The following is a 26,618-nucleotide window of genomic DNA, read 5'->3' on the forward strand; positions in this document are numbered from 1 at the left end:
AAGTGCAGAGTTTCAATTTGACAGAACAAGTAAGTTCTTGAGAGCTGTTGCACAGCGTGGTAACTATAGTTAATAATAACATGTATTTCGAAATTGCTAAAAGGGTAGATTTTAATTCACACCACAAAAAAGTGGTAACGTATGAGGTGATAGATATGTTAATTAGCTTGATTTAATCATCCTACAATGTATATATAGTAAATATATCAAAACATTACATTGCATCTCATAAACATGCAATTAATATTTGCCAATTTAAAAAAAATTCAGTTATGCAGATTGACTCCTACGGGCCTGCTGTCCAACACCATGCCTGTAGCTAACTGTATTATTAACAGTATTGTGCGCTTGCAGCTCTGTGAAGAGAGTGGCCCTCGTGTGACGTGTTCTTACCACAATAAAACTTTAAAAAAATTAAGAGTGACCAAAGACAATAAGGCAAAGGTTAAAAAAGAAGTTCGTGTGCTCGGGACTAGGCAAGGAGGATTCGCAGTCCGATCCTGCCAGTTACAGGTGTGTGACGTTGGGCATCTCAGGCGACCACGCCGATCCTCAATCCCGTGTCCATACGTGGAAACAGCAACGTCTGCTTTGCAGCACCGTTGCGACAATGGCAGCTCGCCCCCGGCTGCACACGGCGGCAGCTCAGAGACTGACAGCTGCTGCGACGTGGCCGATGCTCTAGCTCCGGCCCTTGTGAACCACACGGTGTCGGACAAATAATTTCATACCTTCGAACGCCAGTTTCTGTACTGCAGAAAGAGGAAATAGGACTGGATTGTTCCTTTGTGGCTAGACTGAGACTGTCACGTTTGGGCTGTGAAGTGACACAATACATCCAGGTGACACCAAATGCTCCTGGTGAATCCAGTCGGTTCATCAGTCAAGTCGCTGCTGGAGAAATGAAGCAGCTATTTAACGTAAACGCTGTGTGTGTCCCGTCCTCACGGTCGCCCCAGACCCAGCGTGTCGTGGGCACTCAGGAAGCATTCTTCATTGATTGAAATAACTGGTTGTTTCAGCCACAGCCACAGGGAGTAGATGGCACATTCCAAATGCTGGCAAAGATACAATGAAGTGACAATTTAGAGAGAAATGGGCAGGGCTAGGAGAAAGCAAGGAAAGATGACAAAATGTTCCGGGGCTGACCAGCGGGAACTTGCTACCACCCTCGGCCTGAGGGAGCAGTTACCGAACCCAGCAGGTTCCCACAGCTGGAGAGGAGGGCCCTGGGCGGGTCTGTGGGAATAACTACCCTGAACTCCCCCTGACTTTCTGGTCTCCTTGTCAGTCTCCCATTCACTGGCCAAACCTGGCTGAAAGCCAGAGCACCAGGACAGAGGGGGCGGCTGGCCCAGAGGTCACCCTTCTCAGGCAAAAGGCAGGTGGGCAAAGGCGCGGCAAGGATCTGAAGGCAGGTGGGGAACAGACAGCTCACCTGAGTAGCTGCCCATGTGAGTACACCTGTGGGGCAGGGGGACTAGAATGTTTTATTTTGGGACCCTTCTATATAGGCTCAAGAAATAACTGCATATTTTCATCTGAGGTGTGTCTTTTCCACCAGTAAGCTTAGTGGGGTTAAGTAATAAAGGCAGTGATCATCTTCAAAACACACTTTTACTAGGCAATACCAGGTATGATCAGCACATTGTAGATGGATGGGTGGATTGGATGGATTGAATGGATGGGCAGATGTGTAGGAGGATGGGTGGAGGGAGGGATAAGAGATAGGTGGGTGGATCAATGGATAGATGAATGGAAGAATGGATGGATGGGTGGCTATGTAGGTGGATGGATGGAGGGATAGGTGGGTGGATGGATGGGTGGCTGGATAGATTGAATGGATATGTGAGTGGATGGATAGGTGGATGGATGGATGCATGGATAGATAAGTGGATGGATGGATGGATAGGTGATAGGTGGATGAGTGAACGAATGGATGTGTAGACAGATGAGTGGATGGGTGAATAGATGGTTGGATGGATAGATGTATAGACGAGTGGATAGGTAGGGGGATGGGTGGGTGGATGGATGGATGGGTGGGTGGCATGTGTTTGGCTAAGTTAGGACTGGTAACTTTAGTAGCATAGCAGTGGTAAGACTAGAGCAAGGCAACAATGTTTGGCCGGGGAAGACCAGTGCAGAGCAGGGTTTTCTGGCAGCTTGCAATAAAGAAGCAGCTTCTTCACAATTTTGTCCGAGACTTTCAATGTGCTTTGGTTTGAATGACCAAGATCTAGCTTCTCTTTCAGCCGACCAGTTCACTATGAGGCAGTGCCTACTGGTGGTTCTCAGCTGGTTGAGACACCACATCCTAAGGTTGCTTGCCATCACTAGTGTGATTATAGAGAATCTGTGCCTTTTTTTTTTTTTACTAGCCTACGTCAAAGATAAACAAAGTTGGACACTAGTGAAAGTGGTAAGGATCAATTTTAATCAGTACTAACTATGGCACTGGGGAAAAGACTCCAGTGTGAACCAAACTCACTTCAATTGGTTCCGAGGTGACTGGGCGTTTTAAAGGGAGAACGTGAGAGAGGAGGGGAGGCAGGTGGGCTTGGTGGAGTCAGAGAAGTGAGAAACACACGGGCTGTTCAGCATGCACGGGACAGGGCCGGCTGTGTCTGCTGGCTGGCAGCTACGGAGTTAGGATTCCGTCCTCCCACAGAGACAGGAGACGGAGGCCCTGTCTATCCTCAAGTGCTGGCTGAAACAAACCGGAAGTTGTTTTGGCAGCTTGAGCTTCCTCCAGAGGCACTTTTGGTTGGGGGGATCTAGATCATCCTAAGGATGCAGCCTTGAGCTGTTAGAAACTACGTTGGTGATTGTTCAAGTCCTTATAGAACAAGGTTGAGGCCTAATCAAGAACAGGTTAACAGGAGCCCAGCTCGAGTTTGGTCAAGGAGAGACTCGTGGTCACCTGTTGTTCTTGTTAACAAAGCAGTGAGGCGTCTCTGAATGCCTGAATAGAGAACACGGAGAGAATGGATGAACGCTGTTGTCAAAGAATAATTTTGTTGGCAAAATGCATCTCAGGGATGACTAATGAGTTGGAAAATTATAAGATGCCTCTCTTCATCACTTTTATAAATGAGTTGAGTTTCGCAGCACACCTGAGGATTCTGATTTCATTTTTAAAGCCAAGTTTGAAAAGAACTATGGAGTGCAAGTTTATTTCTCTAGGATTTTCTCTTCAAAAATCCTAGAAGCAAATTAGTCAGGTTATTCAAAGGTGCTGATGAAATTTTCCAAGCTGTACACAGATGCCTTCAGTGATAGGAAAAAATAAGCATTAAGGGCGGAAACTACCGGAGTCCAGTGTAGGGAATGACCTCTGCCTGCTGTCATGGACTCTTCACACAGGTGGCTTTATGGCCTTTTGCTTTTAATGCTCTGCTCTGGCAAAAAACAATTGCCAGTTTTTCCACCAAATTGCTCTGTGATCTTCACATATGATGGAAGATGCTTGTAGGTAAGCGGAGAGCGGGACTGAGAATTCGGACAGAGTCTAGATGTAGCACTTGCCACTCCACAGCCGTGAGACCTTATGTGAATCTCCTGACACTTAAAAATGCTTCCCTCAGTCTTCTCATGTGAAAACTGCAGGTTTTGTGTTAGGTAATTTCTGGAAGCTCTTCCAGAGCCCTCCGAGTGTGAGGAGCCCTTTTGGTGTGAGGCGAAGGTCGTGAAGAGCGTTTGTTTTGGTGTGGTTCTCGCATTCTTGTTGATTTATTTTTCCTGCGGCTGCTCATAAAGTCTATGCACAAAGTTAATTATTTCCTCATCGTGCAATTAAATGCAGACGAGTACCAGTGTAAAGTGTCAGATGGATAACTTATTCCTTCTGAAAGAAGACAAACAGCCTTACTCAGTAGCACCTTCTCTGCCCTGTCTGGAAACCAGTCATTGAGCCGTCTCAGGATTGACTCATGGTCTTACTTAAAGGATCGGGTATGGATTTTAACAGATTACGGTAATACACCTTTGGTATCTTCCAGAAATTGATTACACACTGTTTTTATTTTTCATTTGAAACACCAAACAAAACTGCACAGAAATTAGACAGTCCTAAAGTGGATTTGAACCAGTAAAAATGGCCATAAGTACTGAAACCCAAGCATCTTAGGCTTAGTGTCTTTTATTTATAGGCAGTCGGTGCCGTCCCGAACATTCCCCCCCGGAGCTCAGCCACCCTCTCTGGACACCACCGTGGTCCGGGCTCGGTGGACCCTCTCTCTTGTGTTGCGCAGACACCGGCTTTGTCCCTCACGGGCTTACTAGCTAGTTGACACATCCAGGAGTGTGGTGGCCACAGGGGACTAGAATCCCTTCCCCTCTTTTTTTTTTTTTTTTTGGAAAAAAAAAATTGTGTGAAGTTTTGAGCACCGATTGGCAATAAGTGTCACAGGACTGAAACAAAAGATGAGATTTTATTACAAAAGGACTCAGAGGCTATTTTAGAACTGGATTCAGTTTCTTGGTACTAGAGTGCATATCAATTTCTCAACTTATTATGCTGGATTTGATTTTCCAAGTTCTCTCGCCAAAACGGTCACCGGAGTTGTCTTATTATCTCAGCTCTTTATCCGGTTGCCAGCTGAGCGCTGTTCAAGCCAAACACTTGACAAAACACTTTGGCACAATAAAATATATTTAAGAATTTAACGTTTTGTCTTTTTATTATAGTATTGAGTAGGGGATGGGAGATTGGCCAGTTAGAGGACTACTGGGGTCTACATGCAAGAGAAAATTTTTACAGCTCAAACTTGGTAACTTACTCGGTTGCAGATCTACTCAGTACAAACAATTGTTGGGAATGTGGTGAGCTGTGGTGACGAATGTGACATGACCCGACTTCAGAGGAGTGTGTGGTTCTGTGGTGCAGACAGACACGTGCAGAACATCATGTATTCGTCCTATCCCATGTGACTGTGGTGCTTCTGCTGGGTGCGTCTCATGGGAGGTTATGTGGGCGCACGCGGCCGGAAGGTTTCTGCCTCTGTGTGGGCGAGACCCAGCCTCTGCTGTGCTGGTCTGGACAGGGGCGCACAGATGAAGACGGTTTCGGGGCTGAGGACTTGCTGCTCTGGCTGTTTGGTCATCGTCGAGAGGATGTGTTGGCATGACATAAAAAACCAACAAGAGATGATGACTTTGGAAAAATATCAGACAAGAGAGTTATTTGTATTCTGCAGCAAAAATGGAGCCATAAATATTCAAGAAAGTTTATATGAATAGATTATTGAGCACAGAATTCCAAGAGAATTATTTGTTTCCTATACTAGGAGATGAATGTGTTTGTTTAGAGAGCAATTTGTGAGATTTTCTGACCAAAAAACAAAAAAATAACAACACCAAGGCAGGAGGCTTGCTTAAGCCAGGAGTTGGAGACCAGCCTGAGCAAGAGCGAGACCCTGTCTCTATAAAAAATAGAAAAATTAGCCGGGCATGGTGGCGCATGCCTGTAGTCCCAGCTACTCGGGAGGCTGAAGCAGGAGGATCGCTTTAGCCCAGGAGTTTGAGGTTGCTGTGAGCTAGGCTGATGCCACGGTACTCTAGCCCGGGCAACAGAGTAAGACTTGGTCTCAAAAAAACAAAACAAAACAACAACAAAAAACCCACTCCCTCTAGGAATACTCTTTCTTTGTTCATGGTTCAATGCTACTAGGTTTATTTTACTCAGAAATAATTGTGGTAAGGAGCTCTACGCACATAAAAATACCAAACAAGATCATTAATATTTTAATGTTGTAGGTGATTTCCTTTTTAATCACAGTTTCATTTGGTGTCTTTTGGGCTCTTCTAGTCTCTCAAACATATTGTGTTGACATAGACACAGATATTTTTATCTTTATTGTTAATGTCCTGAAATTAGAAATAAGTGCATTCTGGATTGTTTCATATTTATGAAATAGTTTAGAAAAAGCTTGAAATTAAGTGAAATTTATATGCTCTAACAATAGTATATGGGGGATAAATTTAATCTTTATCTCTTGAGTTTATATATGGTTGACATATCAATGTATGTATTTTCTTTATGCTGTAGGGTTTTATTTTGCTTAGAAATAAAGTAACTTTCAGCAGTTAAATAATGTTTTGGTCTCAAGTACAGTGGTTTGAAAACAGCCTTCAATCTTGAGAGAAGGCCGACGTTGACTGAAACGGCCACGTAGCCTAACACTGCACGTTAATCTTAGCAAAGGCTACTATAAACATTTGCATATTTTATTTGGTATTTAGACATTGTTTTTCATCAATAACAGAGTGGATGTAAAGCCTATTTTTCTTCTTTAGCTCACATTAGTATCAATGCTAGTTATTTTTGTTTCTTCCAGGTGATTTTATACACGTGTCTTTATGTCTTCAATTGTAAACCATTCAGGGAAGGAGACCACCTTTCTATTGCCTCTGTCGCCATTGCAGGGCCTGAAGTAGCCTCCAGGCCCTGGACATGCATTCAGTGCTTGGGTAAATGGAATCAACGGGGGAGCCAGCCTTTTAAGGTTAAGTCCTAAAGAGTTGATCTGCACTGCCTTGCCCCAGGTCAAACCCGCGGGGTGTTTCATGAAGCGAGCCTTAGGTGTGAGTGACACGGAAGCTGTGAATCAGTTGCTCTATCTCCTCACATAAATTATCAGCATTTCGAACTTCATATTGATATAGTAGCCAAGTAATTTCATTTAAAGAAGACCCAGATAAGCTGATAGCTCTTTGCTCCACAGTCTGAGTAAGATAAAAGTGATTTGGCAGGTGTGAGAGGCAGGTAGGAATCTGGCATAGCTTCTGGGGAGAGATTTTTGTTGAAAATTGGGAAGCATGAATTCTTCATAGAATTTCAGAAAATATTTCAATGTTCTTATAAAGAAACTTTGAAAAGTCAGAAATCAATTGGAACCACTGGCTTGTAGAGTCAGAAAAATCGGTCTAAATGTTTATTTAGATGTTCTGGATGTCCCCTTTCTAAGCACAGTACACCTAAAACGTGTATTTTACTAACGCAGAGTGAGTGAGTGAAGTCTTCAGAGGAACATGGCATTTTAAAGCTAGAAAAAGTTAAGAATATCCAGCGCCCCCCCCCAAAAAAAAAATCCAGCCCCTTCCTCAGGCGGTGTAGTCCAGGAGGTCCTGATTTATTCATGGAACCTGAACCCTGGCCTCAGGGCTCATTCGCCACTTGGCGGCTGTGTGACCTCTCTGAGCTTCAGCTTCTTAGTCTGTAACATGAGGATAATTCATCTTTTCCTTGTTTTGATCAAATGAAATGAGTCTGGGAAATGCATTTGGTGGTCAGTGGACTGCCAGCGTGAGTACTGGCGCCCTTACGAGCAGACGGAGACTCGTGGGCCTCAGGAGTTCGCCGGCGCGTCTCTGACCACCTGGCTGCGTGGCCGGGGGGCAGCCGCGGACCCTTACAGCTTGCTGCCTCTCATCCTCGGAGCAATTTCTTATTGTTTGGTTTCTGTGGTTTTCTTCTGTGAGCAGGCAGCACCATGGCACTGGGTTAGCTTAATGAGGCAGGTCAACAGGGAAGGCTCAGCGCCACAGAGACACCTGCCTTTATGGTCCCTTTCACTCCCCGACCCAGTCAGTCCAGGCTGCTGTGACAGAACACCGTAGGCTGGGCGGCTTCAACAACAGAAATCTATTTCTCACTCTTCTGGAGGCTGGAAGTCCGAGATCAGGGTGCCGCGAGGTCAGTTCTGGTGAGGCCCGGCTTTCTGGTTTGCAGACAGCTGTTTTCTCATTGTGTCCTCACGTGGCGGGGAGCAGGGAAGCAGCTTTGTGTCTCCTTAGAAGGGCACTAACCCCATTCGTGAGAGCTCCACCCTCGTGACCTACTTCCCTCCGAAAGGCCCCACTTCCCAATGCCATTGTTCTGTTGGGGAGCCAGGATTTCAACATGCGGATTGGGAGGACACCGACATTCCATCCGTAACACGCGGCAACTGCCACAACAACGCGGTGGTCGCGCTGTCACAGGCAGCGTATCCTAACAGCCAGGGCTTGTTGGTTACCTGTTCTGTGCTGGGCATTCTAGGGCATTCTGGTAGATGCTCTCCTTGTGTTGTCTTTAATCCTCTCTCCAGTGTTGCAGGGGGCACGTTAGCCCCAGCCGACAGGTGGCGAGTCGGAGCATCGGAGAGCTTGACGTGTGGTCGCTTAGCTGGCGAACGGTGGCGGCAAATCCAGGATGTCTGCCCCATTCAAACATTCCTTTCCATTCAGGAAATGAATATTGTGGATTAAATGTGTGAAAATGTCACTAGGCTCTACGGTGCCACAACGATGGATCATAGGGATGTCTCGTGCCCATGGTTCTTACTTCCGGTAGCGCCCAGGTGGGAGGAGACATGAGCAACAGGGACCCCATTGCAGATGAGAAGACAGCGCATCACAGGGGAAGTGGCAGCAAAGTCCTGGGAGAAATCAGGGGAAATAGAGATGGGTTTAGTCCAGGGATGAGGACTGGAGGGTGTGGCAGGGACATTGAAACAGGCTCTGAGAAATAGATGGGATCTGGCCGTGTGGAAGTGAGCAGGAAATGCCAAGGTTTCGAGGAGGGCGGGGGCAGAGCCCTGTGTTCAGAGCAGCGTGGTGCTCTGAGAGCAGCTGCCAAGGATGTTCTCCGGGAGACGCAGGCAGTCGAGGGACGATCAACGCCATCCTCTGACGATGCACAGTTATGTGGCCACAGAAGGCACAGAGTGTGGGAGACAGCGAGCCCGGCATTTCATGAGTAGCGTTGGCTCAGGGCTGTTGCAGCCAGCCCGGGGCCACCAGCTTCCTTCCCGCCCCTGCCCGGGCCTCGCCAGCCAGGACCGTCCTTTCCTCCTGGCGTCCTGCCGGATGGCCCCCTCCACACCTGTGCCCGATCTCAGCCTCGCCTAGCTCCTTGGCCTCCCAGCCTCCACTTCCCTGGGAAGGACAACTGGGCTTGCTCGAATGAAGCAGTTTCTGTGGTCCAAAATAATTCAAAGAAATGAATAGCCACAATACTAACAAAGGTGGTTTATCTTCTCCTTGGTTAATCTGCAGTTACATTAAATAAGGCTAGTTTTAAGTAGTTAGGTTCTAGTGAATTCCATGTACTAAGTTGGCTGGTGTTTTCCTAATAAGCATTATTTGAAGATTCCCTTGAAAATTGCTTACATAATGCTGCTAGTTTACAAGCACAACATTCATGCATTCTGGTATTGAATGTGGACGTTGCCATCATTTATTTAATAATCGTAGTCAAAATTAATCAGTATAGGTATTTATGGCCCTATGTTCCTTGAAATGTGTTTCTTGACACGTCTCAACATTTTAGACAAAAAAAAAAAAAAAAGGCTAACGTGGGGCAATGACACGGTTCTTTAATGGGAGTTTTCTCCATTCCTCACATCAGGGGACTTGGCGGGGACAATACAGGTCCCCATTGTGGCCAGGAAGGAAAGTGCTTGCTCGTGTTCTGTCACGTTTAGATGAGCAGGCTTTTCACAGCTGTGCTGGGTTTCATAACACACTGGCTTTTGTTCTTGTTTTTGTTGGTTTATTTATTCATTTTAACAATAGGTGCTAGCCACAAAGCTTAGTATGCTGAGCTCGATTTTAAAACTTTGAGTTTTGCCGGAACATTCAAAACATAGGTGTGGGCACAGCCCGTGGTGAGCTCTCTGTCTGAGGACGATGCCACTGGTCACACATCCTGCGTCGGATCTGGTGAAGGAGAGACCACCTGGGGAAAGTGGCCCTGTGACGGGTGACTCACACTGCCGTCAGATCAGCTCAGGCCAGGGGCAGGGGTCGGCGCTGGTGCCCTGGGACCACCAGCCAGAATTTCGTTTCTGCATGGCCACGTTTCCAAACCGGTCTAGAACATGCCAATGGGCGGAATTTTGCATTTGAAAAGTGCCCATCACAAACTCTTATTTTCATGTCATTGTAAAATGCTGTGGAAGGTAGATTTGTGGTTCGGACGCCAGTCACAGAAGCCAGTGCCGCTGGCGCCGTCATAGGTGGGAACTCTTTGCACCTCGGTATTCTCATGCTCTGAGCAGGAAGATCAGCTTTCCTTAAAACCTCTTCAACTAACAATAGTCGTCCAGAAAACAATTAAGGTTTCCTGTCAGCCAGAAGGAAATGCCAGTCACGAAACTAGAAGGTCTCTGACAAGGTTAAAACAAACCAATGTCTCTGACTTTTGAGGATGTCACCAAGTACTTGCATGAATGAAACCTCAGTGATTTAGACTTAGGAAACTTCACATGTATGGTTGTTTTGCTGAATGCGTTATATACACCATTCATTCCCCTTGCACAGAATAATTGCAGTTTAAGCAAGATCTCTTGGCTGTGTATTATAAGATATTAAAGAAAACTCTTTCTAATCAACCACTGAAGCAGATGTTCACTTAGGATCTCTATAACACTGCAGTGGCCCTCTGCCAGGAAGGGGCTACAGACCTGCTGGAGGACAGTCCCTTCCCTAACGGAGCTTATGTTTAATTGGCGAGGGACCAGGCCGTCTCGGATGAAGGCTCGAGGTGTGTTGCACATAGTAGCCGCTGCACCATTTCATTGCAGATGTAGGAAAACTTCCTGGGCACTGTGTCAGCCAGAGCCACGGGCAGGTGACCGCACCCACCGCAGCTGGTTGTTTGGGACACTGTCAGGAAGGACTGCCTACAGAGGCGTGGGTGGGGCGGAGGGGACAGGAAGAGGCGGGAGGCCTGGTCAGGGGCTGCAGTGGTGGAAAGAAACCGCCCCTGCTGGAAAACAGGCAGGTCAGGGAGAGCCCGGGAAAGAAATATCAGGACCTCTCTCTCTGTCCCACCCATCCCCTGCCAGTGCGTCCCGTTGGCCCACCTGATGCCAGGCTTTGAGAATGTGCAGGGGACACAGTTGGTAGAGGTCGGGGTCAGCCTCCTGGGGACACAGGCCACAGCGGAGAAGGGTGCAGCATGAATTAAGGGGAGCAGAGGGGGAGGACAGGGGGGACCCAGCCCGGGCACCGCTGATTAGAGGAAAGCGTTTCCGAGGGAGGGGGCGGGTCCCATCGACACAGGGTGGCTTCCGATCCAGTGGAGTGGAGACCCGTGCTGCGCGTCCCAGCGCCTGTCCCTGTCCCAAACCCTCGAGCACCCTCAAACCACCGGTGCAGGACTTCGCTAAACTGATCTATCCGGATTACAGGTGCACGGTAACAAGTTCCTGTACAGAGTGGCACTTATCCTTCAGGATTTATAGACATCACCTGGGCACACCGTGAAAAATGGAGACTGCCCGGCCGACTCCCAGAGACCCCGGTTCACAGGCCGGGACCCTGCATCTGACTCGCACCCCGGGGGTTCGGAGGCTGCTCCGCGGCCACATGAACATATTTCAAACACCCTTCTTTGTAATGTCAATTAGTTTTCTCCCCCTGTCCTAGGGACTAGGTAATTATTTTTTCTTCTGTCTAAAAACTTTCCGATTGCACGAATGAATTATATCTGGAGGCAGTAATTAAGTTCTGGCCTGGCCCATTTCTCTGCAGATAAGTACACTAATTACCTTGACCTTCCTCATAGGCCCAGTTTTCCAATGAAATAATCATTGTTTGCCTCCCCGCAGGCCCCCTCCGACTCCCTTTCGTCTGTTCCACGATGTCCGAAGTGAAACCAAGGTCTCTGGTTTTCCTTTCCTGTTGCACCTGTCATGATTAAAACACATGCCTCGGTCTCCTCGGTGCATTGAGAACTGTGTTATTTTTTTTAAATCTGTTTTACCTATCATAACAATAAAGATGTCCTTAAGCTTTCTTTAAAGACATTAGGTCATAAAATAATGACTTACACTGTACAGATAAAACTGAAGTAAAACATCAGCAATCTGGATTCAGTTTAATAGATAAATTTACCCATGTCATTCCTGTGCACAACTTCCAAATGATGCAAATTTTGCTACATAAAATGCAGACTGTATTTTAATGGTTTCAGGTAGAAATTATTTGAAAATGTGCCGTGTAAACAGCTGCTATAGAAAGGTCGCCATAAACCCACATGTTTCCCTTTTCTTTTCTTTAACACTGCAGAGTCATGACTTTGCACACAGATGTGGCCGCAGGGTCTGTCGCCCTGTCCGGCTGCTGCTGTCACCCCAAAGGCCAGACGGCGGGACTCCTCCGGCTGGTCTCCCCCCTCCCCTGCTGTCCTTGTCCTTGGTGTCACGATCTACGTCTCACTCTCCCTGCGTCTTGAGTCTGATTCCATTTTCCCCTCAGCGCATTGTGAGTTCTTTTCCTCATGTTTCTTCTTCTCTCCCACCTTTTGTTCTGAGCTGCTCACCTGAGCTGTCGTGGGTGTCGCTCAGATCACCAGCATTTTCCACCCGAGATGCTTGTGCCGTCTGGGCGGCAGAGCAGCCAGCACACACGTGACGGAGTCGGTTACTCTCTGGGTGTTTGAGGCTCGTCAGCCCTTCTGGTCAGTGCCTGCGTGTGCTCAGCAATGCGGGGCTGTGGCTGCTGCTTTGTGTTCGTGGCTGTTCCAGAGGGGAGAGGATTTCATCTAAATCACGGTTGCTGGGCGTTAACTGTGGGAGGGAGAGTGGTGGAGGGCCAGGGAGAGAGGGGCAGAGACAGAGGCAGAGACCAGACAGAGGAGACAGAAGGGGAGGGAGCCAGAGAGACACGGGTGTTGAGGAAGGTTACACCAAACCCGCTGTGTGTCCCTGAGAATCACTGCCGCAGGCTGTTCTGGGCCAACCCTCGGCCGCCATGTCGCTGACGGGGATTGGCCTCACCTGGCCTCGGCGCCATCTCCCCGAGGTTGGACCGTGCGGAGTTGTGCATTTTGCTCTGGTCTACTCCTAGGTCCTCAGGTTAATTATTATATTTGTTGTGCTTTCAGCACCTTTACAAAGAGATAAGTGCCTCCAATAATGAAGATTAAGTAAATGAGCCAGTAAAACAGAAATGGGAGTGTGCATCCAACAGGCTCGTGGGACGATGATTGACGGACATGTGTCAGTTGCTAAATGTTATTTAAAACTTGTTCTTGCCATCTTAAAGTCATTTGTTGTCCCCTGAATATGGAAATGCAATGATTAGAAAGCTGTTTCACCATCCTGAGATGTAGGCACCATTGATTTTGTAATTTGTTGCTACCTTCTACTTATCGTAAATGGTCCATGATACATAAAAGAAATTGATGTCAGAGCTTTTCACAGTGAATAAATATTAGGAAGAAAATACATTTAGACAATGGAATGAAGCGGTGTAATGGGAGATCCTGCAGTCAGCCTTGTGTCGTTTATTTTCTCCCCATAATTTTTATACTTGCTGTGTGAGTATTTTATGCTTCAAGGTGTTCAGTTGCACCTTGGCCTGATATTTGGCACAGTTTATGGCACAGTGGGAGAAGCCGCCAATCCTGACCTTCACGCACTTTTTCTGATGTCAGTAAATGAATTTAATAATTAGTTTCTGATTCTTCTAGAAGTTATTAAAGGTGGCTTACAGAACCCTTCACTGGCTTCCTGTTGCGTTTTGGAAACACGAGATGCTTGACTTTGTCTGCGAGGCAGGGCCTGGCCGCATCTGTGCCCACACCGCGAGCCTTGTCTCGGGACACTTCGCCCCTCGGCCGGTGTCCAGCCACATGTGGCAGCAGGCTCAGGCCCTGCTCCTGCACGGAACCTTCCCGACTGTTCCCCTCCTCACGCCTGTGCATGCTTCGATTCTCAACTAAAATTCTTCTTAAATTCAGCTTCCTCAGAGAGCCCTCGCCCGCCCCCGCCCCCATAAGAACCGGCACGGCCGTCACCATACTCCCCCCGGCCCTGAGCTGCCCGTGCCTTGTCCTGTCTCCCCCTGTCTCTGATGTGCCCAACGTCTCTCTCCACCGGGGTGTGAGTGCCGGACATGTCTCTAGTTCATCCCTCTTGGCCAGTCCTCGCTGTCACAAAGCTGGGGTCCAGCACACACGTTAACCTCTGCTGTTGTGAAATATTTCAGTGCAGAAACCATGTAACACGTGAACACATAGCTGAGCAGGTGAGCATACCCTGAGATTTCCTACGACGAACTCGCCCATCTAGGTCAAGCAGCGGAGTCTAGCAGCGCCCCTGGGGCTCCTGCTCCTCGAATTCCCCTTCTACTTGCAATTCCTGTCCCCCGAGTTATGCAACAGCCTGGATTTTACAGAATTCTCTTTCTGGCTGGTCTTCATGTACTTACGTGTGAGCCCTTTACCTATAGCATAGTTTTGCCTATTTTTGAGCTTTATATAAATGGCATTCTTCATCCTATATTCTTTAGCGTCTGACCTATTCACCGAAAGCTGTGTTGATGAGATGCATCCACGCCGTGCGCGTGGTGGGAAGGGGTGGCTTTCATGCCGTAAAGTGTCACCTTACGTGGAAGGGACCTGTACAACAGACAGAACAACAGCCCTCCCCATGAGATGTCCACATCCTGAGCGCCATGACCTGTGAGCACATTAGGCTGCACGACAGACGGGTCAAGGTTGCAGGTGGAATTAAGACATGAAGATAACTGATCCGTTGTTTCCCTGTGACCAATCATCTCTCTGATGCTGTATGTTTTTCTATTAGGCTTAACTACATGGAAATGCTGACGAAGACCACTAGCTGCTTAAAATGGATCTACTGAAGAGATTCCATTCTAGGCCAGCTATGGTTTAAAAATACTACAGCTTTCTTTTTAGTAAGTTGATACCTAAAATAGTGAATACCTTAGGAACATTCCATTGTGCCAGGTGTCTTGGCTGGCATTCGCCGCAACCTGAATTAGCTTCCTCCTGTCACGGGGCAGGCTGTGCCACCGGTGTGTGGTGACAAACCGGATTCTTGAGGATCTGTTCAGGTAATTGCTAAACTCCACTCAAAGTTTCCCTGGGAAAACAACTACGCAGATGGGTGGATTAAACACTCTTTTCAAAGACACTTTATACATGAAATTAGCAAGTGAGTTATTTGAAATTATAAACCAAGTGGTTGGTTAAAATTTTCACCTGGTTTTCAAGCGTAGGCTTAGCCAGAATAGGCCTCGTGAGTGGGGGGCGCAGGGGGCTTGCTCAGAAATGGGGCTGGGGCCGGGTCGGCTGCTGGATGAGTAGCTTGGCTATCTGTGCATTCAACTTTTCGTTCTTAAGTTTCATAAACCAACTGAAGCTAGTTTAAGTAAAATGAGAAATAAAATATTTCTTAAAGTAGCAGAAGAGAGTTATTAAATCTAAGGGAAAAATTCATCTAGGCCTCAAGAGGAAAATTAAATCAAGAAATGAAACACCGATAGGGGCTCCTTCCCTTCTGTCTCTTTGCTTCTCCACCTAATTCACCCCTCTTGTTCCATCAACCTGCTCTATGTCCTCTGCACCCGTACGCCACACAGGAGTGGCCACGTAACTGCCCCCATGTTCTGTTCTCGAGGTCCACGACAGCAGCCGAGAATAAATTGGAATATTTCAACCCCACCCCTGGAGTCCTGGAGCAGACTCTCGACCAGGCTAAGCCAGCTAATTACCTGTGGCCGAGCAGGAGGGCAGAGGGCTCTCGGGGCAGGAATGTGGCTGCGGGGACCCAGGGGTCGGGGAGGGCGGCTGAGCTCTCTGCGACCTTGGCCGTGCACCGTCCTTTGCTGGAACACGGCATCAGGGTGGCAAGCCCTTCTGGAAAAATGAGTTCAAATTATTTTAGTCTCTGCCATTAAATTGCTGGTGGTTCTGGCCTTTGAGACTAGTTTGTGAGTTGCTTGGTGTTTATTGAGTGCCTGCGGGGATTCTTGACATTGGGAAGTGATGTGTTGAGCTTGCCAAAAAGCCGCCCAGGACAGAAAATTTGTCTCAAAATGCCTGTGGTTTTCAGTGAGTCTGTGCAAAGAAAGCCATTGTCTAAAGATGTTTTTAAGACGTCGTTACCGTACACAGCAGAGTGAAGGTACAAAGGCTCAGTTTTGAGTCCTGCGACTGACTTTGGTGGCCGTGTTTTCACTGAAAGAGTTTTCACTTGGGCATGACGGGTTGTGAGATTTCTTTCCATGATGAGCAGGTCACGGTCCCGTTGCTTTTGGAGATTTATAGAACAACCTGATACCTTTTAAACATTATATCAAAATAGGCCCAAGTTAGACTGAGCTCTGAAGGTAAGAATCACTTACATTTTGAATTAATTTTATAAAATAATCTATCCGATGCAGTCAGTTAAACTGAAGAACTGGAAAGGGTTTGAGCTTTGGTGTTTGAATTTGTAGATAAAAATAATCAAGAAAAAATTTTAACACATCGATATTAAGTTAATAATTTGCCTGCTTTCTTGTGTGTTTGCTTTCCTAGAAGGATTGATAAAGCAGAAGCTCCTTCCCCAAACACAGTTTTGCTGAACTGTGGCAGAGGGCTGGTAGCTACCTTAGTAATGCCGGTGGATAGGACTTCAAGGTGCTAGTCCCTGGGGCATTAATAGAGAGTCGCGTTATGTAAATAGCCAACTTTGGAAGTTTCCAAATGTATACGGGAAGAGGAGAGTGGATCCCAGATGAGTCCGCGAGGCCTATACAGTGGGCAGTGGAGAGCCCTGAGGGACCCCGACTAGGGAGACATCCCTTGTGAGCACGGAGGCACGTGGCAGACAGTGTCCGGAGCTGGGGTGCCCAGGGCTTTGTGTCCGACAGTCCTGGGGAATAGCAGCCCCTCTTCTCTCACTAAGATGATGAGGACCCGTAATTAGCTGGCAGTCCTCAAACGCTGGGCCAGTCAACCCAAATTAACTTGGAGTTAATGAAGTCACAGAAGTGTTTTGGAGAGGAGGATCGCGCCCTCCACCGCCACCTCCCGCTCCCAGGACTTGGGTGCTTCTGTCTTTCTGAAACGGCTGCTGGGTGGGGCCATTTCAGGGTGGCCGAAGCACCCGTGCCTCGTACCGCCCCAGACCTGGGGTCTCCATGGGCTTGTTCACACAGGGTCAGCGTGAATTAGCATATTGTCCTCGTGTTCCTCACCTCTCCCTCACGCTCGCCCCCTGCCAAAGCACCCCAAAAGTACTTAAAAAACCAAAATGACAGCCCTGGGGAGGGGAGGATGTCAGGGAGCAGAAAGTGTCCCCTGCAAAGTCTCCACAGCACCTTACTGGACAGTGGCTTAGGATCTGCCTTGTGTTTTCTCTTCCGGCCCAAATGCTGACGCCCGCTAGCTGCTGGTTAATACACCTCCTCTGGAATTAGTTAAAACTATCCATGACCTAAACTTGGCTCCAGCACATCCTAGCAAAGGCCTCTTTCCACTCGGAGGGCTAGACGCAGTCTTAGAGTCTTGCTATTCCTCTGCAAGCTGTGCGACAGAAGAGGAGATTGATTGGTTTAAAGATGGATTATTGTGAGAAAAATAATTTAACTCGCTTCCTCCTTCCCTACTGAGAGGGCCATCTGGTTGACCCCTCTGCCTTTAGCTAAGGGAAGTAAAATGCGAAAGTGCCAGCTGTCCCCATCGTGGCCGGCCAGGCAGGACCTCTGCGGTCCCTGCGGTCCCTGCTGTCCTCCTGCACCTGGCTGTTCCTGCATCGCAGCAGCTCCCCACGCCCCAGTCTTCTCCCGCAGTGGCGTCGCCTTGGGAAGAGCTTTAGTTTATTGTGAAATCATCTTCTCATCGCACTTCTGCTGGCTGTCACTCCTCTGTCCCTTTAGCTTGCACAAAACAAGCATATCATATGACGTGTACCCAGAACACTCCAGGGGGTATTTGCTGCCCAAGGAAGGCATCGCTTTATCGCGGAGTCACATAGCTGTAACCTGGATCACCCTTCTTTGAGGGCCCAACAAAAATTAAAATTCTAATTTCCTCTTGTTGGAGCTTAGGATGAAACAAGGAGTTGGAGGATCACAAAAGGGATGTGATCGTCCTACCCTCTTCACTCTCTTTCTAAAGTGTGGGAGATGTAATGCACTTTTGAGTTCTTTTCCCTTTTGTATATCAAATGTTACTGAAACGTGATTTAATGGTGATAGCAATAAATAGTTAAGGAATATCCTATGTTTCTATAATTTCTATAATTATAATGCACTTTCAAATGCATTTACATTTAAACCTTGTGACACCTAAGGAATTGGCTTCTTTTGTCCCCCACATCTGTCGTTCTTGCAGCCTGCAATTTCTCTAAGTTTTAAAATTGTCTCCACCTCAGAGTTCTCATTTGAGTCTGCACTCTTTGTCATAAGGGGTAAGGCTAGGGAGGGAAATTTGTGGTAGGCGTGAAGCTCAAACCAGGATGGGATGGGTTGGATTTTAACACGGACAGGAGAGAGCATGCACGAATGCCCTCCTAGGTGAAGGCTCCTGCAGGCTGTAGCTGGGAAGAAAAAGAAAGCAGAGTATAGCGGAGTCATTCTTGAATCAGTTCATAGATGACATTGAGGTGTCTTTCATTATTGTTTTGATATTTATTTCTTCCATTTCACATGTACAATTGGCACATAAAATATCAAGCTGTAATCACAAATGACTAAGATGATAACATTCTGCAAAGATGTATTTTATATTTAAATAACCAACAATTTAGGAAAAGGTACGGCTTGTTTTTACTTCACTGTTTGTTTTCTTTTTGCCTGAGTTAAAAATAAGTATGAGCCACAGTGATGTCACGAGGGACAGGAATTGCCAACTATACATGTCAGTTTGCATTACATCTTGTGGGATCCGTCGCTGCTATGGCCTCGCTAATGCAACCGGGCTTGTAGTAACCCTTTGCTTTCTGCATCAGTCACGATTGCCTTTCTGCCAGACGTGCTGCAAATAAAAGTTACTTTATATAAAGGCAGTCGTCCATTCGTTCATTTACTCAACACATAGTCCCTGTGTGCACTGTGGTGTCCCGACTTTTGTACCACGTATTGGGACCTTGAACACAGCAAGGTAATTGTGTCCTTAAGCAGTTTGCAATCTGGTAACAACACAGCATTAAATACACAATTTAATGGTACAACAATGTTACAGAAAAGCACTTACTGAGTATTTTGATTGTATCCAGGTAAAAGTATAATGCCTGTGCAATAGGGCAAGGCTTCCTAAAACGTCAGCGGTGGTATTTTAACTGATAAGAATGAAAAGAGGTTTGTCTGGCAAAATGAAGGTGAGGGGGATCCCAGGGAACAGAGAAGTTGTGGGGGGCTGTGAGGACAGAGGGCCTGGAAGGGAGTGACTTGCTCCAGGGGCAATAAAGCATGTGCCGAGATTGGGGAAAATTTTAGATTTGGCTGAGAGCTAGAGAGGAAGACAGACTTGCTCTGTAACATGCACATACGGCCCTTTTGTTGAGAATGGAAGGCTGGCGCTCCAGACAGCACTTTAGCTGCAAACGGGGCACAGAAGTGTGTCTTGACACCTAGGGCTGCGTGATCTGCCAGGAATAGCACCCAGAATTCAACTACTTCTCTCCACCTCCACCCCTCCCACCCGGGACAAGGCTGCATCACTCTCTGCTCTTGCTCATCCCTCTGTCCCCACCCTGGCTGCCCTGGTTGTTCCCAGCGCAGCAGCTCCCCTGGCCATCTTCCTAAGCCGGAGTCTGATTCGCACATGGCTGGGCTCGAACCCCTTTCCCTCAAACACCGGCCCTCAGGCTCTGCCCTCCCTGGCCCCTTCCCCCCACATCCTTGCTCAGCTCAGTCGCTCCACTCTTGCCACTCTGGCCACTGCCTCCTCGCTGGCCTCCACACTGAAGTGTGTGCCACCTCCAGACTGGGTGCCTGCACTCCCTGCACCCGACTGCCTTCTCTCAGCTGTTGTCCCTGCGTAATTCCTTCCTTCTGTTCAAATGTCACTTTGCTGGGAGATCTCTCTCACCTCCTGCAGTGCCAACAGCCCGAAGGACCCCATCATTCTAGTCTTTCCTGACTCTGCGTACTGTTTGTGCCCTCCTTCCTGCACTAGAATAAAAGAAAGAAACATGAAAAACATGAAAGCCATTCAACAGTGTCATTGTCTGTTTTGTTCACTGCTATATCTAAGGTTCACAGAACCGGGCCTGGCAGAGTAAGCCCTAGGTAAATATGTGTTGGGTAGATTGATGTGGATGGATGGATGTGGGTGGATGGATGGATAAAAGGAGGTGTATGTATGGATGGATGGTTATGGATGGATGGATGTGGGTGGATGGATGGATGTGGGTGGATGGATAAATGGAGGTGGATGGATGGATGGATGGATGGATTTGTAGATGGGTGGATGGAAGATTTGTTCTCCTTCTTAGAGCAAATGGTTAATTGTAAACATTGTTTTCCATTTTAATTGGCCTCCAAGGCATGCATGTGCTACCAGACAGAACAGGAGATATATTATAGCCACATTTTCATCATTCTAGGCAAAAAATATATAATTCTACTAGGAAACACACTACTGAAACCCAGTGTTTGAGGGGATAATTGATTGACTTCTCTTGCCCTTGATGGGAAGCAGGGTCAGTTCTACTCAAATGTTTGATAGTTCAACTTCTGAAAGTTGAGATGAGGAAGTCTGAATTTTGAAAGACATATTAGATGTTCAGAGAAGCACATATTATATTAGCTTGCATTCTAACTTAAAAACCATATCTATGCTGTGGCTTTATCTATGTAAAAATTACATGTGCTTATAGACCAGGAATAGAAAGGAATATAGAAAAGGTGAAAATTTTTCATTTCTTGGATTAACAAAATTGTTTATCTTTTCTTCTCTTTCGTTCTCATTATTGTTATAATGTTGTTTATGTGCTAAAAGAAAATTACCTGCCCTCTGAAAAATGAAATTAGGCAAATAAAAATGGAATTCAGTGAATGCCTTCATTCCTGTGGGTAAAATTACTCTGCTTTTTAGATGCAGGAATACTGCCTGAAAGACAGTATGATACATCTGTATTTAAGAAATGGTGTATATAATCCAGAATCACTTCACTTAAGTGGGATATGCTGTCAACACCTGTTTGGTTATCTTACTGCACATTCTTGCATTCAATAATACATATTGAATGGATTTTCTGTGAAAAATCCTTTATTAGTCCAGTGGGCCTGGTGGAAACAGTCTTTGTCCCTTTTCAGGAAGTATCCTGGCTCTCCCTCATTTCTCCACCCGCAGTACCGACTTCCTTGGTTTTGCATCTTTCTTCTCCATCCTATGTGTGTACGTAGAATTTATCCTGTATTTGGCATTTTTAAGATCATCTCTTTCCGCCTTTTTCCCTGAAGGATTGTCCTCTGGAACACTTATTAGATATTCACTCCTCCTGCCCACTTCTGGTGAAGCAGCTCATTCTATTATTAGGCAATACTAATTCTTAGAAATTCTGAAGTTTGATACACAATTCTGCCTCTGTGAAATTTCCTTTTTCTTGTAACTGTGCCTTTGGGAGCTGCACAGAATAAGTTTTCTCCCTCTTCCATGTGATATGTCTTCACATAGATGAAGACTCTAAGTATTTGATATTTGAGGCTGAACACATTCTTCAACTTTACTTCATGTGACATGTTTTGCAAACATCTTTGTATTTTGGTCATCTTTCTAAATATACTCTCTATTTCACTGTCTGTAACAGTATCCACCTGAAACTGGGATGTTGTGTTGCGTGTGTGTTTGGGCCCGGGAGGGACCTGTGACTGCAACGTTAGCTCCAGTGCCCTCCTGCAGATAATCAGTCACACTCATTGATGCAGAGCCAAAGTCCTAGGGTTTTTTGCCTTGTCATGTTTTGTTTTACGTACAGACTTTGAGAGATGCACCTATTATATAATACATATGTTTAAAACAGAATTTAGAATTCTAGATTATTCTTATTAGAAATAAGATTCAAAAGATATCAGTTGTTTGAGCTGTTGAACACAATAACATTAATTTTGTCATTCTGGGTATCGAATAAGATTGGCTCTTGAATAGTAAAACAGTGGTTTTGATGGTTCCCTGTGGCTGATGTCTATGAGAAGTTGTCTACCCTATGCTGGTTGTATGAACAGTACCACTTAAAGATTTACGCCATTCACACATTTGGTGAGAAGGGCTTATTTTTCTTTTGAATTTGGGTGAAATGAAAAGCTGCTGAGTCAACATCATTTAATCGCTTGTCTTTGGTATTGGCCAGTGATGTGGTTTTTTCCACAAAGAAAACCCTGTCTAATAGAAAATGAGGTTGAATTAGTGTAACTTTTTGTAGTTATTTCATTCTATGTTTAGATTTATTTTTTAATTTCTAAAAAGCTACTTTCTAACAGATTCAGTAAGTTCTGGATGGCAAATATGGAGACAGGTAAAAATTTCTCAACAAGTATAGAATTCTTTCCTGCTAAGACTGTGATGGCCCTCTGAATTGTTCTTAATTTAAAAACTAATATATCGTGGTTTTGATTTGCATTTCCCTGATGATTAGAGATGTTGAACACTTTTTCATATGTTTGTTAGCCATTTTTATATCTTCTTTTGAAAAATTTCTATTCATGTCCTTTGCCCACTTTTTGATAGGGTTGCTTGATTTTTTCTTGCTGATTTTCCTGAGTTCTAAATAGATTCTTGTTATCAGTCCTTTATCTGATGTGTAGTATGCAAAAATTTTTTCCCATTCTGTAGGTGATCTGTTTATTCTCTGGACTGTTTCTTTGGCTGTGCAGAAGCTTTTTAGTTTAATCATGTCCCATTCATTTATTTTTGTTGCTGCTGTGATTGCCTTGGGGGTCTTCTTCATAAATTCTCTGCCTAGGCCAATGTCTGTAAGAGTCTTTCCTACATTTTCTTCTAGAATTCTGATTGTATCACGCCTAAGGTCTGTTATCCACCGTGATTTGATTTTTGTGAGAGGTGAAAGCTGTGGGTCCTGTTTCAGTCTTCTACAGGTGGCTAACCAATTCTCCCAGCACCATTTGTTGAATAGGGATTCTTGTCCCCGGAGTATATTCTTTCCCGCTTTGTCAAAAATTAGGTGACTATATGAGGATGATTCTATATTTGGATTTTCTGTTGTGTTCCACTGGTCTGTGTCCCTGCACTTGTGCCAATACCAGGCTGTTTTAAGAACCACGGCCTTGTAGTATAGTTTGAGGTCTGGCAAATTAATACCTCCCATTTTGTTTTTATTGCTTAAAATTGCTTTTGCTATACGGGGTCTTCTTTGATTCCATACAAATTGTATAATTATTTTCTCTATGTCTGTAAAGAATGATGTTGGTAATTTAATAGGGATTGCATTGAATTTGTAGATCACTTTGGGTAGTATAGACATTTTAACAATGTTGATTCTTCCGATCCACGAGCATGGTATATTTTTCCATCTATTTGCAAGTTCTGCTATTTCTTTTCTCAGTGTTTCATAGTTTTCCTTATAGAGGTCCTTTACCTCTTTAGTTAGATATATACCTAGATATTTTATTTTCTTTGTTGCTATTTTGAAGGGTATTGAGTCTTTAATTTGGTTTTCCGATTGACTGTTATTGGCATATATAAATGCCTCTGATTTGTGTATATTAATTTTGTAGCCTGAGACTTTGCTGTATTCGTTAATCAATTCCAGGAGTCTCTTGGTGAGATATCACTTAACCCCAGTGAGAATGGCCTTTATCAAAAAAACCCAAAACAACACATGTTGGCGTGGGTGTGGAGAGACAGGAACACTAATACACTGCTGGTGGGACTGCAAACTAGTGCAACCCCTGTGGAAAGCATTATGGAGGTATCTTAAACAGATTCAAGTAGACCTGCCATTTGACCCAGCAATCCCATTACTGGGCATATACCCAAAGGAAAAAAGGTCATTCTATAACAAAGGCACGTGTACCCAAATGTTTATAGCAGCACAATTCACAATAGCAAAGATGTGGAAACAACCCAAATGCCCATCAATACATGATTGGATTAGTAAGCTGTGGTATATGTATACCATGGAATATTACTCAGCTATAAGGAATGATGAAGATACGACATCTCTATGGTTCTCCTGGAGAGAGTTGGAACCCATTATATTAAGTGAAGTATCCCAAGAATGGAAAAACAAGCATCACATGTACTCACCAGAAAATTGGTTTCCCTGATCATCACCTAAATACAAATCTGGGAATGACACCAATTGGACATCAGACTGGGGTGGGGGGTGGGGGAGGGGATGGGGGTATGCCTGCACAACGAGTGCATTGCACACCGTTTGGGGAGTGGTAACACTTGAAGGTGCTGACTCGGGAAAGGGGGGGTGGGGAAAAAAATATGAAACTATTGTTTTTAACTTGCACTGTTCACTTAATAATTTATCATGAATATTTCCCATATTATTTCATATCATTGTACAAGAAATAATGTATACATTATGAGGACATACTGTATCTAACAAGATATACTGTTAGACTCTTTGATTCTGTAAAACTAAATTGAAAAAATATATATATATAATAAAAAAATAAAAAAAAAAAAAAAGAGTTAGGGTTTAGGGTTAGGGTTAGGGTTAGTTTTAGGGTTGGAGTTATGTGCTATGGTTTGTGTTAGAGGTTAGGGTTAGGTTTACTGGTCACGGTTAGGGTTACCTTTAGGGGTTAGCATTAGGGTTACGGTTAGGGTTAAGGGATAGGATTAGGGTTAAGTGTTGGGCTTAGGGTTAGGGTTTAGTGTTAGGGTTAGCATTAAGGATTAGGGTTAGGGTCAGGGTTAAATGCTGGGGTGCGGGTAATGGTTAGGGTCACGGTTAAGGTTCACGGATAGGGTTAGTGTTAAGGGTTACGGGTAGGTTTAGCGTTCAGGGTTAGTGTTAGCATTAGGGCTTAAGGTTAGGATTAGGCGGTAGGTTAGATTTAGGGTTAGATCTAGGCGTTAGGGTAAGGGCTAGCGTTAGGATTAAGAGATAGGGTTAGGTTTAATGCTTAGGATTAGGGTTAGGGTTTGGGGTTAAAGTAAGTGTTAGGGGTGAGGTTAAAGGATCCAAGGTTAGGGTTATTAAAAAAAAAAAAAAAAAAAAAACTAATATATCTAATATCAAATATTTGGAAGGCAAATATTAACTATTTGCCATTCCATGATTAAGTGACTATTGTCTTTATTTTGATCTACAACAATTTGGTTCATTCTAATGAACTTTCAGTCTTAGATGAAGATGTGTTTACACATCGCACTCTATTTTTGAGGCCAGCTCCATTCTTCTTCATCTTGGCTTGGTTAATATGAGCTGCAATTACGGGACTGTGAGAGAGTGTTCTCAGCTCTGTACTACACAGAAGTCATCCATTTTTAGTGTGGCCATCTGTCCTTATTTGTTTCTATATAATTAATAATAATTAATATGTAACTATTATGCTTATTATTTATTATTAATATTGCCCCCTTTGTCTCTCAAATTTGTAGTTTGGACTACAAATTATATGATCACCCTAATTTGAAAGGAACAGAAAGTTTGATCTCAGCAGCCAATATGCCTGATTAAGTTCCTAGATTCATCCAACCTTTGGCAGTGTCTGCAGATTCCCACCCTCCAACCCTGGCTACAGTGCAAATAGGGCTCCACGGAGGAGACTAAACCCTAGAATAGGGATCGGTGAGTCACCTGTGAAGAGAGGAAAATCTTGAAACCATGAATGAGGAGCTGTAGAAAAAGAAAAACCGCAAGATGGTGAGAGACGGGCAGAAGTTGATTGCAATTGGCACACAGTATGTGCTAAATAAATATGTAAATGTGGCAGCCTGAAATCAACGTTAATAGTGTAGCTGTAAAGACAGGGAGAGATGAGAGAGGACTTGGGGCTAAAAGATTAAATCCAACTTGGGATTAATCAATGGGAGCAGTAGGTTGTCTGTAACAAAGAGGAAGCTTCAAGATCACCCTGCACTGTGGAGTCTGGTTTATTGGGAGGAGCACTAGGTTTACACAAAAGCCGTAACATAATATCATAGCAGATTCTTTCTTGAGACAAAGTTTTGCACGGTACGGGGAGGAGACGGGCTGAGCTTTGGGCACTGCAGGTGGACGGGCACAGAGAGGAGCCAGCAGCAGCTTCAAGGATGGGAACGCACTGCCTTCACTGTTTTGGGTCTCAGTCCTTGATTCAAATGAAATATATTTATTTGGCTTATTTGGTTTCCTTATTTCACTCACTCGGGTTTTCTTTCCTGCTGCTGCTGCTCTAGGAGCTGGTGGGAAGCAATCCTCCGCAACGAAACTGGAAGGGCATCGCGATCGCACTGCTTGTGATTCTGGTCATCTGCTCCCTCATCGTCACCTCGGTCATTCTGCTGACGCCAGGTACTTCTGTCATTCTCGGGGAAGCAAGTCACTGTGAGGGGGAAAGCACATAATTTCACCTTGAAACTTTTCTAAGTCACTGCCTATGATATAATTTATTTTTCCCTCGTTCTAATTCTCATTGTGCCACGTGATAAAATGATGTAATAGCGTTTCAATGCAAAACCATCCATTTTATACACTTTGAATTTATTAACATAGTTGTTGGCTAGGTGGAAATGCTTGGCATGTATTCAAATTCACAGATGCTATTTGTGCTTGATGAACTTAAAGACAGTGGCATAAATAGAATAAGTTTATATATTATGTGGAGTTTCTGGGTATTATATCAAGGATTAATTAAGAAACTTATTAAGACAACATTTATTGAATTTGCACTAAGGAGAAGGTACGTATTAGGTACTAGTGATGAAATGA

At 45.1% G+C, this 26,618-nt stretch overlaps 1 protein-coding gene across 3 annotated transcripts in view; it reads left to right on the forward strand.

The window, feature by feature from the left end:
• The window catches only part of DPP6 (dipeptidyl peptidase like 6), a 643,862-nt gene that overhangs the window by 296,040 nt on the left and 321,204 nt on the right, over positions 1-26,618 (forward strand). For all 3 annotated transcript variants that reach the window (XR_011231801.1, XM_069462595.1, XM_069462596.1), the window contains exon 2: positions 26,087-26,201. Coding sequence is in view for 2 of the 3 variants with exons in the window: in XM_069462595.1 (XP_069318696.1) it covers positions 26,087-26,201 (115 nt within the window). In the remaining variant the exon portion in view is untranslated. The remainder of the gene's footprint in view (positions 1-26,086; positions 26,202-26,618) is intronic.

This window comes from Eulemur rufifrons, chromosome 29, assembly GCF_041146395.1.
Source record: "Eulemur rufifrons isolate Redbay chromosome 29, OSU_ERuf_1, whole genome shotgun sequence".
NCBI lineage: Eukaryota > Metazoa > Chordata > Mammalia > Primates > Lemuridae > Eulemur > Eulemur rufifrons.